The sequence below is a fragment of the Echinops telfairi genome, unplaced genomic scaffold, assembly GCF_000313985.2.
Source record: "Echinops telfairi isolate 266 unplaced genomic scaffold, ASM31398v2 ScPeMD7_7458;HRSCAF=8496, whole genome shotgun sequence".
NCBI classification, from domain to species: Eukaryota; Metazoa; Chordata; class Mammalia; order Afrosoricida; family Tenrecidae; genus Echinops; species Echinops telfairi.
Genome location: NW_022111358.1, coordinates 15,043,891 through 15,061,628, shown reverse-complemented (window position 1 = coordinate 15,061,628; position 17,738 = coordinate 15,043,891). Strand labels below are relative to the sequence as shown.

General features: G+C 51.1%; 1 protein-coding gene across 1 annotated transcript in view; it reads left to right on the top strand.

The window, feature by feature from the left end:
- YPEL2 (yippee like 2) overlaps positions 1–17,738 on the top strand; it is a 57,159-nt gene that overhangs the window by 11,684 nt on the left and 27,737 nt on the right. The window contains exon 2 of the mRNA XM_004707013.2: positions 8,906–9,217. Within this exon, the coding sequence (XP_004707070.1) occupies positions 9,101–9,217 (117 nt within the window). The 5' untranslated portion in view covers positions 8,906–9,100. The remainder of the gene's footprint in view (positions 1–8,905; positions 9,218–17,738) is intronic.

Below are 17,738 nucleotides of genomic sequence, written 5' to 3'. Positions count from 1 at the left end.
AAATGCGTTTGTTTTGTTGGACCCAGGATTATCTTTCGAGCATGGGCAAATAGAAAGGAAAGGACTGATATTGGAGAGTGGCGGTCTCGGGGGCCGTGGGAAAAGGGCAGATGGAGTCTGCTTTTCCCAGGTGCCAGTGGGGTTGAAGCCGCCCATTGATGCTGCCTCTGAGCCATCTCCCATCCGATCTTTTCCCTGATTCCATGGCAGCTCAGTCTGCCCTGGGGGGTTTGTGGAACCCTATCTCCCCCTACCACCACCACCTCCCAGAGGAGGCGCCTGGAAGAGGGAGTTGAGAGGGTTATTTTTCTGCAGAGCCCAGAAGTTAATGCCTTCCTGGGGAGGGTCCCTGGGGAAGAAGCTGCCCTAGGGGACTGCAGAGAGGGGGTGAAGGGCCAGGCAGGCAGAAGGAGAAGTATTTCTGCTGCTGGGTCAAACCATCAGAGGTTCGTTGGGGGCCAAGACCCCACTATCGCGGGGCTTCCAACTCCGTCCACCAGCGCAGGTGAGTTGACATCACTGGAGCTTGCTGGCTTTTCTCCTTGGTGCACTGATGGTACACCAGTCTCTTTGTAATGCCCAGACTTAGATAATGTAAACACTGGACGGTGACTGAGTCCGTAAGGAGACTTGAAAAAATGCCAGCTCTGCCAGGCAGCAGAGTTTCACTGGGCACTCCTTGGACCGCATGCGCATGAGACTGTCGTGTGCTAAGCGCCCCGCAAGCCCCGGGGAACAAAAGGAGCTCAGACCGGACTTCTGACTCCTGGGCAACCAGACATGTGAGTCGTGGGATAAAATGACATTCCAGAGACGAGTGCAAAGTTCCTTGTGTGATGGGAGAAGGGGGCCACCCGGGCTGCCTAGGGTCTTAATTGAGCTTGTTATGCCAATAGGTGGTGCAAGCAGTTAATGTCCTTGACCGCCAACCGCAAAGTTGAAGGTTCAGCTTCACCAGAGGCACCTCTGAAGAAAGGTCGGCTGATGATCTCCTTCCGGAAATGCGGCAGCCACACAGCTCTGCCCTCACCCACATGGGCCTGCTGTGACTTGGGGTTCACTTGACATCAGCTGGTTAGTTAGTGCAGCCACACAGTTCTGCCCTCACCCACATGGGCCTGCTGTGACTTGGGGTTCACTTGACATCAGCTGGTTAGTTAGTGGATTGACTGGTTAGTGACTTTGTTTCCCAGCAGGGAAGATTCAGGTAGCCACAGCCAGTTGAAAGAAGGCACAGGGTGTGAAAGACCTCTGGCTCTTGGTGGCCCCTGGAGTGGCTCAGCATGCCCTGTAGGCTGCTAGGGAACCACGGGAGGTTTTGAAACATAAGACCCGAGATGCGATCAGATTGTGTTTCATAAATAGAATTCTAGAATAGGCTAGCAAGGGTAAGGCCTAAGCCAGGAAGACCAGTTAGTTAGGAAGCTATTTTAAGAAGAGAAACCGGGGTTCTCACGGTGCTGCTGGCGGCGGCGGCTGGGAGGCTGGCAGGGAGAAGGGTGGATGGCTGAGACAGAGTCAGCTGGGGGACAGCTGGAGCCTGGAGAGACTGAAGGGTGCCTTCTGCTAGGGTAACTGGGTGTTCAGGAGCAAGTGCCAGGATGACGGCGGTCAAGGTGGTGAGAGTCACGGGAGTGGGAGGAGATGGTGCTGACATCGGACACGCCTAGTTCGAAATGCGTTTGTAGGAGACAGGGATGTGCATGAGAAAGGGATTCAGGAGTGGGAGGCAGAGGTAGAGGAGACGCGAGGAGAGCCAAGAAAGTTGCCAGGGAAGCAGGCAAAGGCATGCTAGGAAACAATGTCAAGGAGGATGGAGGAAGGACTGCTGGTGGGATGGAGGCTTAGCCAGGCACATGAACCAGGAGGGAGGGGTACAGGAAGAGCCTCATTCCATACAAAAGCAAATGGTGCTGCCAAGTGGATCCCAATGCGGAGTGACCCAGTGTGTCGACCAGGACTGCCGCACAGGCCTTCCTAGGCCTGCTTTCTGACCACTGGCCTTTTGGCTCACAGCCGTGCACTTCACCAGTGTGCCACCACTGACCACTGCAAAAACATTCAGATCTGGTAGCATGCAAAAGCATTCAGATCTGGTCTTGGGCATGTTGGAGACTGCCCATTTAAAAAAAAAATGATTATTTTTTAAATCGTTTTATTAGGGGTTCATACAACTCTTATCACAAACCATACATGCATCAATTGTGTAAAGCACATTTGTACATTCATTGCCCTCATCATTCTCAAAACATTTACTCTCCACTTAAGGCCCTCTGCCTATCTTTTTTATTAATCAAAAGCCCGGTTGAAATAAATGTTCTCCATGAAGCATTGTCAGAAGGCTCTGTAGCTCTTTATTAGTGGATCCAACCAGACCGTCAGAAGTTCACGTTGTCGGGTGCCCTGATTTGGCCCTCTGCAGCCTCTCTCTTACAGAATTGCTCTGTCCAGTCAGCACGGCTGTCCACTTTCACGCTGGGCATTCTAGGAAAGGCTCCTTGGTAGGAACCACTGAGGTATGCTGGAGGGCTTGCCCTCGAGGGTCCTCTTGGCTGCCTCCTTCACGTCCCACAGAAGATATTTTCTCACAATCTCTACTTTGAACAGCCAATATGTTCTTAATTTATGGGAATTAACCAACTTCATGACTATCTTACCCTGTGGTTATCGGGGGGCTCAAAGCCAGATTCCCATCAGGAATTCTTCAGCAGAGGGCACCGGTGGTTCAGTGGGACAGTGTTTGCCGAGTCTCCGTGTGGGAGACTCACCACTTTCCAGCCAGTGTGCCTCATGTGCAGCCACTACCAGGCTGTCTGTCAGTGGAGGCGTGGACGCTTGTTTGTTGCTGTGATGCTGAACAAGGTCTCTGCAGAATTTCCAGACTATGATTGACTAGGAAGAAAGGCTTGGAGATCTATTTCCCAAAAAGCTGCCATTGAAAGCCAGTGGATTCCCCCTGTCTGCTCTGTAGCAAGCGTGGGACCAGACGGTGTTGTTCCATTGTGCATGGGTCATGGCAACTTAGCAGTGCTAGCACAACAATTATTTAGCCATTTAGCAGTGTGCTGAATTTCTATGTCCTGGCTCCTCTTTTGTTCTGACGTGAATCACCCCATCCTAATTCTGTAAGCTGTTTTAAATCTTACTGTCTTGTACACAGTTTTGAAAGCTGCCTCACGTCCTTTTTGGAGCTAGGAGTCTTACCAGAAAAGAAAGAAGCTATTGATGGACTTTGGTCTTCTCTGTGTTATGAGTTGGTCTATATTTGGGGTTTGAAATCATTGGGGAAAGCCTGGAAGTAATATCTGATCTCCATAACCCACCCCACAACAGTCACTTAATGCACGTTTCAGGATATTCAAGAGGAGTTGCTGCTTCTAAATGCAGGTGTTGTTAACAGATGCAAGCTCCCGAGAGGGCCTCCCCAGGCGGAGCACTGAACTGACGGCTGCAGGGTGAATGTGTTGCCCAGCGAACAGATGTTACAAAGGCAGCATCCAGCACCATCTCTGACTAGACTCTTTGTGTGGCCAGCATGCGCTATGACCACACCAAAACCAACGGCTTGGCAGAATGAATGTTGGTAGTTGGATACTCTGCTCGGGGGTAGGGGTGGGGCGGGGTGCCCATTTGGCAGAGACATCGTTACAACATGGAGTTAGGATCACGCAGAACCACCATCTGATAGATAATCCTCTTGAAACCGAGGCCCTGTATCTCCGAGAGAGAGGAATGGTGGATTTTGCTCACGAACGAGAGTGGCTTCTTGAACATCCAGGCTGGCGTCTGTTGTCAATTGGATTGGCTTGTAGCACCACCTGAGTCTGGTGCTGTCCAAGGGGGTAACTCTACAATAAAATAAAAATCTGGGGGGCACCGCTTATCAGCCTCATTGTGGTATAAGTAGGGGCATTTTAGCGACATTTTATTCGGCAGGGACCCTCTTGAGGACCCATTTTTCAGTGCAGTAAGTCACAGAGTGGTTTGGTCTGTGGGATGCTGGAGCAGTCATGCCTGCTCCCCAGGGAAGCACGGTGACCTATAGAAACCACAGTGTACCTTTAAGCAGATTAGCTTAGGCCCGGACCCCTAACCACGGAGAGTCAACCCGGGAGAGAGAAGCACCGTACTGTGGTCTCTCTCTCCTTGCTGGTATAAGTCAGGTCGTGGCGCACAAGCCACGTGCCAGGGGCGCTGCTGAAGTTGCGGCAACTCACACGATCTTTTGTCTCCTGCGAGGCGGGCACTGATGTTAGTCATGCCTTATAGCCACCTTGCCCTGGGTCATGCGGAGGATGAGAAAAAGTGCCATCACTTGAACGTAGATCCACTGCCTTTAGAAGCTGCACTCACCACTGACCTGCACCGCCACCCACTTCTTTCCTATGGTAGGCCGGGACAGCCAAGTCTCTTTGTTCTCTGGTGTGAGTTCAGGCTTTTGGTGAGATTAGGAATGGGAAGAGAAGACTGGGATACCATATGTACTCGTGTGTAAGCCGAAATTTTCAGCACATTTTTTTATGCAGTGTTTGTGGTAAAATTAGGTGCCTCGGCTGATATTCGGATTGGCTTATACTTGAGTATATACGGTAAATGCCTTGCATGGTCACTTTATTGCCCCCCCCCATACCCTTCCAGCCCCAGAAATGACTTGCCCCTTCCCTTTCCAGTGCATCACTCACTATTGCTTCCAGCAGACAGGCATCTTTCCTCCCCCGCAGGGGCAGGGCACGGCTCCTCACCTCCTGTCTCTACAGCAAACATAAGCGCCCACTTTTTTCTGTAGTAAATGGGAGGGAGGAAAGAGAGCCATGCGTGTATAACTTTTTAGAAGCACAAATGAACGAATTGGGCATGGTTGCCACAGACGGGCATTTCCTCTCTACCCGTGGTTCTAGTCTCAAAGAACCCTGGTTTTCCGGCCATCTCTTGGCAGAACCTGAGTGGGAGGTTGAAGAACAGGGCTGGAGGGGGATAACTTTTGAGTTCTTCCTCACTACTGGGGATGAGGAAGGGCTGCAGTCGTGTCTGCTGCCCGTGCAAGGAGGTGGGCTGATTGAGTCTGCAGCCTAGTTAGGGTGTGGAGGGAATTCAGTTCAACAAAGATCTTTGCCTCTGTAGTGTGCTCTGTGCTCAAGGGTACAAACATGTGACTGAAATGTGGTCCTGTTCCAGGAGCTTACAGTCGAGCAAGGGACCGATCTAACTGTCCAGTGAGCGCCGGAGGATGCTTATTGATTGTACCACCCAGAGACCCCCAGATAGGTCAGAAGGTTCTTCCGAGGGATGTGATTCCACCTGGGCATGGGGTGCAACTTGAGTAGGAAAACGAAGAATCTGCCCTCAAAGGACCCAAACCCTGTGTTTGTTTGGGGATCCTCAGGCCTCTGTTGCCATTTTGAAAGCAACAGCACAGAAGGCTGCGTCTCGCTCTGGTTTTCTGTTGAGCACTGAAAATAATAGCCGGAGCTTTGTCGCATATTTATGGGTCAGATGTCGCGCATGCTCTTATATCAGCTCACTGACTTCTCACCACCCTCTATAAATTGGCATCATTAGAAACCGGAAACTGAGGGTCAGAGTGGTCATGTTGGACTTGCCAAAAGTCACCCAACTAGACACAAACTAGGCAGACCTGGTTTGTGTGACCCCAAAGCCTACATTTCTGTCAGTCTTCCTTCCCCCAAGCCTATCCAAGCACCCCACCCAAACAACACAGGCACAACTTTGGTTGGTTGTGTCCCTTAGCTGCTGGTGTCCCTTCCCAGGGTGGGTGCCCTGTGACCACCTGGAGCTAGGGTCAGTGGCCGTGTGTGGTGGTCAGCCTTGCTTCCTGCACCATGCTCTGGGTTCTTCATGGGTGACTGGAATCCCTGCCTCTTGTTCTCCTCCTTCCTGGTGACACCCAGCAGTTCCGTGTGTTTGTTCCAGTTCCAGTTGGCTCCTATGGAAAAGCCCTGTCGAGTGGGTCGGCCAGGTTTGGCACTCTCTGCCCAGAGGGTTGGTTCCCGAGGCGATGTCTCAGACAGACCTCCATTCTAAGCACAATCCCTCACACCTATGCTTTACACGCTCAGCAGCGTGGAGCCAGCTGGAGGGAGGGTAGCAGATCTTACTTGAATTTCTACCGTGAAGGATTATTACTTCACTCACACAAGAGTGTTCAATTTGCACATGTGTCCTGAGGCTGGATCTTTGCAAGCTCGAGCTCACTTGGTTATGGTTGGAGCTTGGTTTGGACTCCATGATGCGTCCAACAAGTGGGACGCCCGTGGCCCAACTAACAATCCCCAGAGGAAAATGTCGCAAGTCCAGTGCATGCCCAACTTATTGTTGCCTTTAACTTTCTCCCTTAAATTCGAGAAGCTTTTATTTTTTTCTTAAGATAGAAGATGGTAGAGGTGATTATTTTTCACTCCCAGTGGTCGTCATCTCTCTCCTCCTCCACCACTCCCCCCTCTCGACCCTGAGCCACCTTTCTCTCCACTCGCCTTCCTTCTAGTCTGCCCTGTGTCAGACAAGAGACATGTTTCTGTGAGCTACTTTTTCCTTTTTCTTTTTTCACCTTCTCGGGGGAAAGCAGTCACTTGTTTCGGGTGCCTGTGGAGCTCGTAGGAAAGAGCCGGAGGAGCAGAGTGACGGTCCAGCAGCAAAACCTACTGCGTGTGGCTTGGGCGCTCTGGAGCTTTTGCTAGCACCAGGCAGCCTTCGACGGGGCCGTGGAGGCCTCTGTGGTGGATTTAAATGTTTGTTTTGAAGTTCAGAGCTATCGTGAGGACCGAGTGCGTGCGCGGAAAATGCTTATCTTTTAGGAGAAGGAACAGGAGTACGTTTAGAGGTTTGGATTTGAAACTGAGCATAACCAGAAACCCCTGCCTGTGAACTCTCTTGGTTTCCTCCAACGAGAAGTGAGAGAAGAAATCATTCTACTCCAGGGAAATGCATAATTGAGAAGCCGTCCGCATGTATAAGAAAAGACTCTGCGGCTGCCGGATAAACCCCGACCGCAGCCGGCCTCCTTATTTCCTTTCCTCCCTCCGTGTTTGTGTAAGACGGTGGGCCCAGGCGGGAGGCTTTTGAGGAGCGCTTGGCCCGGAGGAGCTCCCCGGAGCTTCTCCCTGCCTGTCTCGTCTAGTCCCTACACCTGTCCTACCCCGTTCCTGGAAATTCGGTCCTGGCCGAGAGTGGCGTGTTGATGTTGGAGCAGATTTCAAAAGCCCCAAGTAGAGGGGTACGTGACTCTTCTTAGGACCCGCAACACGTCAAAACCCAACACCCTCGGTTTGCTGTCTTGATTTAATTGACTTCCGTTGTCCTTGTTAGAAATCTCCACGGTGGGCTTCTGTCCTCTCCTCCTGCTCACTGGGGGACCCAGGTTGTGAATCCAAGGGCTCGCACACCTTCCTTGGCTCCCGTGAGGGTCTGGCTGGGAAAGGAGCTCCCGCTTGCATGTCCTTCAGTGACACCGGCAGTGCTGGCGCTGCGCTAACATGATTTCTTCACGTCTTTAAAAACAGTTGGGAGACTGAGCAGGGACTGTGCCTTGGGCCTCAGAGGGCATGCCCTTTCAATAGCCCGAAGCTCCTGTCATTGGCCCCCCTGGAAGTGGGACCTGCTTGGCCCAGGGCTGCAGAAGGGAAATGCTATCTATCACGAGGGGCTAAGTGGCCAGTTTTCCTCCAGCTTCCGGCTAGCCCATGGGGTGTGGCCACACAGAAAGAGTCTCAGGTGTGGTGGCCTTTGGTGACCGCTGTGGTGGGAAGAGAGGGAAGGCAGCTTCTCTTTGGAAAAACTTGGGTTCCAGAGGTGTAGAAGGAAATGGTGTAGAGGTGGAGAGGGCTATGGTTTGCAGGCTTTCTTTAAACTTCCAGATGGATTCCAGACATAATCCAGCAAGGAAGATTTCATTTTGTCCTCCTCCCCCATCTCTCCAAATAATTTTATCTTCAAAGCATGATGCAGGCGTTAATTAACACTCACTGTTCTCCTGGGAGGTAGGCAAGTGGGAACACTCACCCCCATTAGTGTGGCCCAGGGAATAGACAGGTTGGGAAGCCTCAGGGAGGTGAGTGAGCACAGAGACGTGGGGTGAGGCTGGCCGTCTAGGCTCCATGGCCCTGCCTTTACCCATGACCTTTACCCAGAGGTCAGTTGGTCGCCTTGGGAGCCCCAGCTGGCTTTCTTGGTGTCTTGTTAGTTCCCAGGAGGGTACAAGAAGCTGCATTTATGCTGGGGAGAGATGTTTGCCACTATGGGCACTGGGAGGGGAGGCCTGAGGGTTGGGGAGAGAGTCTAGTAAAATACAGTCTCAGATGCAGGCGTCTGATGATGTCATGAGTTTCGTTCATGCACTGGTCTTTTCAAAATTGCATCCTGAGCATCTTCTGGGCACCGTGGACTATAAAGCAAGCCACTCCGCCCTGTGGCTGAGGAGGGGCCTTGGTGCCGGGCTCGGTCTGTAAGCAAGGATGGTGTGAGGTTTGTGCTGGGGCGACTCCCAGCCTCTGGAAACGATAAGTCTGCCTGTGACCGGTGAACTAGTACATCAATAAAGGCCGAAGATATTCCCCTTTTCCTCTAGCCATTCATCTTGGTTGGAACAGGAGAGGGAAGTCCTTGGGAGTCCTCTCCGGAGGGAGGGCCGTGGGCTTTTCTGGGTGTGGTGGGTGGTAATGCCATTGTGCTGGGAGTCTGCGGAGGGTCCCCAGGTAGCTGCTGAGAGTGCTGGGTGACCCTGAAATAAAAGCACAGTGCTTTTCTGCCTCTTCATGGGTCCTCGCGGGCAGAGGGTGAGGGGGTGGGATGGGGCATTTTACCTGTCTGTAGACAGCATTCGGAATAGCTCATTTGTGGGGGGAGTCTTGTTCTAGCTTCTGATGATAGTCCCGTTTTCTTGGCACCGCAGGCTTCTGACAACCAGCCCAAGGCCTCTGTTTGAAGGCCCTCCTCTGAAGATCTCACCAGTGTGTGGAGCCTGCCCCACACCCACCCCTGCCAAACCACGGCCTTTACCTGTGTCTTCCGGTGTTTCCCGTGCGACCCATCCTGTGGGAGTGCCTCGTGGGCTGCCCCAGAGTTCGCCCCACGCTCAGCGGCGCCAATGGTGAAGATGACAAGATCCAAGACTTTCCAGGCATACCTGCCCTCCTGCCACAGGACCTACAGCTGCATCCACTGCAGGGCCCATCTGGCCAACCATGATGAACTCATTTCCAAGGTACATGTTTCCTGCAGGTACTTCCTGCTGCTCCCAGAGTTGTACAGGTGTGCACACTCTCCCGGAGACCGGGATGCTTCTATTGTGTTTTTAACTCCAACCCCCAGACCAAACTCTCGCCACGTTCCAGTCGGTTCTGGCTCAGAGTGACCCGATGTGGGGTTTCCACGGCTGTGAATCATGACCGACCCAGACAGCCTCCTCGTTCTGCCAAGGAGCAGCTGGTGGCTTTGCAACCTCACCCTTGTATTTGGTGGTGCACCACTTAACCGACAGCTCCCCCAAAGCTCAGGGATGTAATTCTGGGTTATTTTTAGGGTATCCTAGGACAAGGATGGGTGGACATTATGTGACTTCCTCTTTGCTGGGGCACTGGGGACTGCTGTCATGCAGACCAGAGAAAAGGAGTGTGTGAGGAGTGATTGGAGCCGTCTGCTCTGCTTACGTGGTTTGGGTTGGCGGGTAAACACCATGTACAGCGATTCCCCTTTGGAAAGGGAATATTAGGAAAGGCCAGGGGGCAGACGGGGGAGGTGTCTTATTAGAGAGGACATTGCCTTCAATGCCCTTTGGAGAGTAATGAGACTGCTGAAGTCTTGTTGAAGGGGTGACCTGCTGGCTTGGGGGGCACACAGTGCTTACCCATGGAGGAACCAGGCTCCACTTCTGACCACAGTAGAAGAAAGGGTCAACTCTTAAGTTTCCCTGTGGTGCCCCAGGAAGCCATTTGCTTCCTGAGATTGGGGCAGGGGGTTTCAAAACAAAACAAATTCTCGCTGAAGTTGTGCACTTAGGAAGTGGATCCCTGAGGACCCCCCCCCCCCCACCAAGAGAACTGTCTCCCTTCTGAACCTGGAGCCCCAGGGGAGGAGAGACAGGTTTTACTAGGAGAAGTGGACTTGGGGGGGGAGGGGGCTTTCCTTTAAAAGTGCATCTTTTCCCAGAACTTGGCTTTCACGCTATGAAAGTAAAACAAACAGAACGATATGCAAGTCTAGATTAGGCTACAAAGAACCCCGTGTTCCTGGAAAATGCCACGGCTGCCCCTGACGTTGTGGCACTCAGCATGCAACCCGCCAGGCAGGGCTGAGCTGGCCATGCCAGGCTTGGCCGACACAGAGGACAGCTGGGTGTCATGCAGTGGTCTGGCTTTCCTAACTTAGAATCAGGTCTTAGGGAACTTCCCTCAGATAGAGGTCTGTCCCAGTCTGTCAGCACATCTGTTCCCCAGCATTAAGCTAGACAAGGTGAGATCCCCTTCCTTGCCTCTGGCTGGTCGCCCCAGTCACCCAGGGATGAAGGCTTGATCCATCCGTGAGGACAGAACAGCGTTCCCCAGCAGGGTGATTTGACACAGGAAGGGAAGAGGCTGACAGGGCCATCAAGTTTGTGGTCGTGGAGAATCTCAGATGATCACGAAAGTCTAATGTCTGAGGTCATTTCCTACCTGTCCCTGGGCTGAGGGTTACCTCAGACCCTGAGGTGTTCACTGAACGGCATCAGACTATCCCTGCTGGGCAGTCAGGTGAGAGGAGTCAGCAGGGGCCCACCAAGCTCAATAGAAACGAGCCTGCCTGGCGTCGTGGCCCGCAGGCCGGGCTGTACTTCTGCCATGGCTCCCTCCTGTATGCTGTTCGTTTCAGCCAGTCTTTGGTTTGCATCTCTGTCCGCTCGTCTCCGATTCCATCTGGAGTTCTGGGGAACCCTTGAGTTTGGCAGTTGGGATGTGGGGAGTCTGTCCATCAAGGAAGAAGGAAGCCAGTCACCTGGGCTTTGGAAGGGGACCTGCAAGCGTGGAGAGGAATTGCAAATTGTCCCTTTCTTCAGAATCTTTTGTGTCTAGCGGGGAAGCCAAAGCTTCCTTTTTTTCTACAAGAGGTGCTACGCACCCTACAAAATACAGGTGCCCGCGACGAGAAGAAAGAAAGATGCGTGATTGGTTGCACACTCACTGTGTGCTAAGTTCCTCCTCGGCACTTATCTCACGGAGCCCTCCTGAGCAGAATTGAAGATCAATGGCATGGACTGTGTTTTTTATGGAACAGGAAGCTGAGGCTCAGAAATTGTGCTAGTTCCCAAATTAGTGATCGGCCGAACCAGGAATTCAGAGAAGAGAGGGCGAGATTGCTTTGCCCCGAGGATCAGGAGAATGTCTGGAAGAGGTGGTATTGGAGTGGGATTGTGTGAATATGTGGAAATCATAATGTCGCTCAAAGTCAGTGTCTTCTCGTTAGCCTGCTACCCAGGCCTTTGACGGTCTCGCTGAGCCTGGCCTGTAAGTCATGCCTCCTGTAAGTCCTGCCAGGCCCTGTTCCTTGCTTTTATGCCTTAACGGCCAGGAAGTCAGCAGCATGCTTGGATCTTCAGGTAGGGCTAGTTTAAGCCTCTGTTCCTCCTTCTAAGAGTGTTCTTCCTCCTTCATCTTTTTCCTTTCTCCCATGAGCTCTCGCAGCTCCCTTGGGCCCTGGAACCACGTTCTGTCTTCTGGGTGTCCCAGAGTCAGACCTGCGGCAAGAGCTCAGTGAGTGAACAAAGAGATGGGCATTGGGAGAGAGCACGTGGTGCGCAGGGAAGCCACTGCCGCCCTGTGTTCTCCTTCCTGCCCCTCCTTGGGGGCAGAAAGGCTCAATCCTAAATCCAGGGCCAAAGTCAGCACAGCCTTCATCTCATGGCTGTGGCTGCAAGCAGTGCACAGATGGGGTGCATTAGCGCTCGGTGATTTAGAGAGTTGGGTTAAATGCCTAACTGTGAGGCGAGAGCGAGGGTAACTGTGGCTGGCTTTGCACAAAGATTCCATTATTTCACCCCACAGCCACCCCCGGTGTTAAATAATCTATAGATTCTTCACGCAGGTCTGCTTGATGGAAAGATCATTGCCCCTGCCCCCTCCCTGGAAAATGGGTCTTTTAATTCACACCCCCATCTCTTCCTTGTAAGAAAGTTCAGGGAGAGAATGTCTCGCCTGTTCTTCCCTCTTGACTTCATCTCCTACGCGGTTTCAGGGCTTGCCCAGTGGGAGTGGGGAGCCGGGAAGCAGAAAACTGGAGCGGCAGTGTAATTAAACGGCACTTTGTACTGGGAATAGAGCCTTTTCATCGGAAAGCTTGACACTGGCTGTTTGGCCCCCCAAAAGGGCCATAAAGGCCCCAAGAATGAACACTGGTGGCTTCTGTGCCAGCAGAGAATGGGGACCAGTACCTGAACTCCAGCTCCCTTTCTGCCCGTATGGTTCCGTTAGCCTCTATGGGACTGCCCTGGGCAGTTTTCAGCTCCTCGGGTCTGTGTGCCTGTGGAAAGAATCCCATCTTGGCTCCGCTGCTCTCTCTGCTGAGTCTGGTCCCCGAGAGGCCCGCTCGCCTGCAGTCTCAGTTTGCAGCCATCAAATGGGTACAATACTATCTGGCTGAGAGCTTTGTACCTAGCATTTATGCAGCACTTACCGCGTGCCGGCCTTGACGTTCCCCGTACCACAGCCCCATGGGGCAGGACTGACAGCCGTTTCTGAGGGTTGTCTCGTGAAGGCTTGGGTTTACCTCATTGGATTGTTATGGGACTGAGATGAGATCATGGGAGTGTGGGTGGTTTGCAAATTACAAAGCTTTATGCAAATGTAAAGTGGGTCCGTTGCTTCTCTAGGCCTTCCTGTTGAAAAAAAAAGGTGAGGTGGGGCCAGTGGGATTGAATTGTCCTGCCTGATGGGGAGGTTCGTTGGTCCACATGGCTCTCCTTCAGACCCTGGAGTACAGGAGGTGCCGAGTGTCTGTTTCGAAAGGAAGGTCCACACCCCTTGCCGTTGCTCTGTCGGATGGGAGGGAGTGGGGCAATGCTGTTGAATCGGTGACAGAACCATCTAGGGCATGTGCTGAGGCATCTCACAGCTTCTCTCCTCCTCCCGGGCTGTGGTCTAACTGCCCGAGTGTTTGCAGGCAGAGGTATTTTGAGTTGGCTTGAGGCCTTGCTCACACGGTTGTTTCTCCCTTCATGGTGCAAGGCCAAGTATAAAAATATACTTTGGTTATAAAATAATAATAGCTTCAATGGTGGACAGTTGCCCTGAGTGAGAAGAATCTAAGCATTCATTGTAGGGGAACCAAGCGCTCTGTTGAGGAAACCTGGATTTTCACCAGGCTTTTGAAGTCCGATGTTTGTCTGGAGCCCTTCCCCCTGTGACCTTGAGTAAGCCATTAGGAAGAGTGAATTGCATTTATCTTTCGGGACCCCGGCACACTTTCCACTGCTCTGGGGCTCTGCGCGTGCTGAGGAAAGGTATGGAACGAGACTGAATGTGCAGTGCAGGTGGTGGGAAGAAATCTTTTGTCCGCCTTCAAACTATTTAAGTTAATACTGAGTGCGACCTGTTATCTTCAGGTGACAAATACAAAACCCCCAGCATCGAAGATTATCCACTGCAAATCCCTCTAGAGGTCACAGCCACAGAACCAGGAAGGAGGCTAGTTCCTCTATCACAGAACCAGGAATCTCTCGGTCTGCGGTTGGGAGCTTTAGGGAGACAGTCAGCGTTCTTTTCCTGTGGGTTCAATTGGGCTTACTGTACTGTGGTGGCACCTTGGCCTAGAGGTTAGACGCAGCACTCCGTTGAGAAGCACGGACATTCTGAACCAGCCTTGGGTTGATTGAGTCACTGGGAGGAGGCCAGGACTGCCTGCAGCTTCCCAGCCACGTGTCTGTTTAGTAAAAAGTTGAAGTTATATCTGGAAGCGTGCGGCCCAAGCTCTTTACCAGAGAGATTGATGGGCTCTAAGAAAATAAGAGGCTGAGCACAAGTGCTCTCATCTGTGATCTGTACTATAGCAGTCTCCTTTGCTTCACTATTGGATGTTTGTCATTGTTTCTTAAAGAACGTTTCTGAGAGAACAGCAAAAGTACCCGTACTACATGATGGGACGTGTTAATAACCTGATAAAGCCCAACTCCAAGGCATGTTTAACCGATTTGGCTTTTGTGTAGAGAGGCACATTTCCAATAAAGCTAACTTTTCTTTAGCTCTTTGACTTTTAAAGCCCAGTGTCTGGTAACAAAGCATAAGAGCTCTCTCGGCCACCCAAGAGGGGGTGACAGGTGAAACACATCTGTACAGAAAATCTCCAAACAAGGCATCTGGATTTTACAGTGGTTCTTGAGTTAAAAAAAGAAAAGACAAATTGAGCAGAAACTATTTTGAGCTTGTGAAATAATAGTGTTTTATGATGTTATCTTCCATAGGAACAGAAAGTGAACCAATTCAGAGTGAGGCAAGCTGGGACCATTTGCATAGCCAAATGACCATTGTGATCCATAAGAGTCTGCATAAGTGATGTTTGCAGTTAGCCAGCCCATTCTTCCTAGTCCCTCTTAGTCTGGAACCCAAACGAAATCATGGCTATCCAGTGGATTCTGACCCAGAGCGATTCTAGTGAGGGTTTCTGAGATGGTGAATTTTTATGGGAACAGACAGTAACTGGCGGGTTTGCACAGTAGACCTTGCACATTTTGCAGTCTCATGCGTACCCTCCAGGGCCCCCGGGATTCCTAAAGTTACAGCCTAGCGGGTCCATAGCACCACCTTCACCGGATCCCCGGGAACTCCATGCTAGTAGAGGACTGTACTTTGACAGGCTGCTTATACTTCTATTTTGTCTTACTCTCCAAATGCCAAACATGTGTTTATAGCACTTTTTTTTTACACTTTATGACACCAAAGTCAAACCGGTTGTCCCTGGGTCAGGTCCAAGTCCTAGTGACCCCACAGGACAGCACAGACTTGCCCCAAAGAGTTTCCGAGGAGACTGCCCACATTGCACACGGCACCACCTGTGCGCCTGTAGATTATGCTACTGCTGTCCAATAGCTTATTCTTCCTGAGACGTTGGCACTAGTGGGGGCGGGAGAGAAGGTGGGCTAGTAAGTGACCCCCCTCTTGAAGTGTGTGTATTTTACGTTATGCTTATCGTAAATAACTGCCTGACTATAATGAGGTAGGTCTCTTGGTTGACATGCAAGCAGCTTGGGAAACGATTGCTATTCCACCTTTGTGTCACTAGCAATCAGAACAACTGTTCAGATGAGCGGCTTCCTAAGACCACGCCAGGTTCTTTACCCCGAGGTTCATGGGTCGACGCCGAGGTGCACGTCCCCCGTGTATTTCCCGAGGGTGGTTTCCAGAGCTTTCGTAGGGTTCCTCAAAGGGCTGTGTTGATTTGAGAGAGAAAGAAATCTCTCTAAAAGTGGACGTTCAAGGAAGACTCGATCAGAGAAGTGGCTTTGATGTGCCTTGAAGCATGGACTTGTTAGACGTGTGGGATTTTGTGGGGGAAGGACAAAGGACAGTCTGACCCAAATAGCAGGATGGGTGCCAGAAGATGTCGTCCTCCCGGGTTACATATTGAGGATGCGGAGTGCCAGCTAGTCAAAGAGAAGCCAGGTTGGGGAAGAGTCAACGTTTGAACTTGATCTGATTGGCCGCTGGGAGCTTGGCGAAGGCTTCAGGAAGATGCCTGGTGTGTGGTGGAGCTGGGGAAAGAGACTGACATTTGGGAAACCAGTATACGACGCTTCAGCGGCCTGCATATCTTCTGTGCCCTTGGTGGTCATTCAGTAAAAGCTGCTGACTGCCGCTGGGGAAGGAAAGCCAAGCACACCTTGGGTTCAGAGCAGACAAAACCAACTAAGCCACCTTTTCTCTTCTAGTGAAAAGGACAAGTTGGGTTTAAGGAGTCACATTCTTTGGATTGCGGGGGGTGGAGAGGGGTGGTGGTGGCTTACCTTTCAATCGTGCCTGAAAATTAATGAGTAATATGGGTACAAGTCAAGTTGCTTTTATCAATTGGTTGTCAAGGGGCTGTCGGGGCCCAAGCTTGGTGAATCATCTTTGTGTTATTTTTGTTATTGTCTTTTTTTTTTTCCGGTTTTGCTGCAGACTACAGGCAGCTGGAGCACAAATATGCTCAAATGTGATCCTTTCTATGTGGTTGCTTTAAGTACCAAGAGGAGCTGTGGTGTGAGCTCCGAGGCGTACCCAGAAAACTAACTCTGCTTTACAAATGCCTGTAAGGGCCCAGTCATAAGACTGCTTTGTATATTCGTGCCTCGGCATTCCGCTAGGATGCTGGTGACCGATCTTGTGCTTCTATGAAAAAATGAAGGCAAAAAAGAAATCTCCACTGGGTGTGCTCCCTGGGAAGTCCGTACGGAGCCCTCCCTGTGTTGTTGGGACCACACAGCACTCCCTGCAGCCTCTGGAAAGGGGAAGCCATTCCCAACAGGAACCCACTGGATAGGAAGAGATTGTTCAGTTCTATAATTTTGTTTGTTTTAAATGACATGTCAAGGCCTGGGCAAGGTGCTAGAGACAAAGAAATGAATCCAATATGATTCCTGTATCCAAAGAGCTTCAGGGGGCATGAGAATGGAAGGTCCATTGTGAGAGCCAGAGAATGTTACCCATTAGGCTGTGTTGGTATCATCAGTATGTTACCGCTATTAACTTGTTGAACGACGACTGAATAGCAAGAACTCCTTTAGACACTGCACCTACTCCATCATTCACATTACAACATGCCTTCAAGGTGGGTACTTGACTGAGAACTTCTCCCTGGGATTCAAATCTAGATCAGTTTAATGCTCCCTTTGAAACTTATCATTTGCCAGTCTTGACCTAACCAACTCTTTGAGTACTTTCTGGTTGAGGAGGCCAGATGGCACAACAGTTAAGTGCTTGGCTGCTACCTGAAGTGTCAGCAGTTCAAACCCACCCAGTGGCCTGTGGGCTAAAAACCCTGGTGATCTGTTTCCATTAAAATTACAGTCCAGCATTGGGTCTCTACTCAAGTACTCCCTCAACGCAGAAACACTTTGTTTTATTATCCTGGCATTCCATGATGCTCACCTTCCCTACACAACCGCTGAAGACAAAGCTGGTGGATAAGCAAACGTGGTGAAGTAAGCTGATGGTGCCTGGCTATCAAAAGATATAGCGTCTGGGGTCTTAAAGGCTTGAAGGTAAACAAGTGGCCATCTAGCTCAGAAGCAACAAAGCCCACATGGAAGAAGCACACCAGCCCGTGTGATCACGAGGTGTTCATAGGATCAGGTATCAGGCATCAAAGACCCAGAACCAAACAACAACATTGTAAATGAGGGTGAGTGTAGAGTGGAGACCCAAAGCCCATCTGTAGGCGATTGGACATCCCCTTACAGAAGGGTCACATGGAAGAGATGAGCCAGTCAGGGTGCAGTGTAGCAATGATGAAGCATACAACTTTCCTCTAGTTCTTCAATGCTTCCTCCTCCTCCACTATCATGTCCCCAATTCTACCTTACAAATTTGGCTAGACCAGAGCATGTACACAGGTACAGATAAGAACTGGAAACACAGGGAATCTAGGACAGATAACCCCCTCAGGACCAATACTGAGAGTAGCCAGGAGCGTAAGGAGAAGGTAAGGGGAAAAAGGGGGAACTCATCATCATGATCGACATATAACCCCCTCCCAGGGGGATGGACAACAAAAGTGGGTGAAGG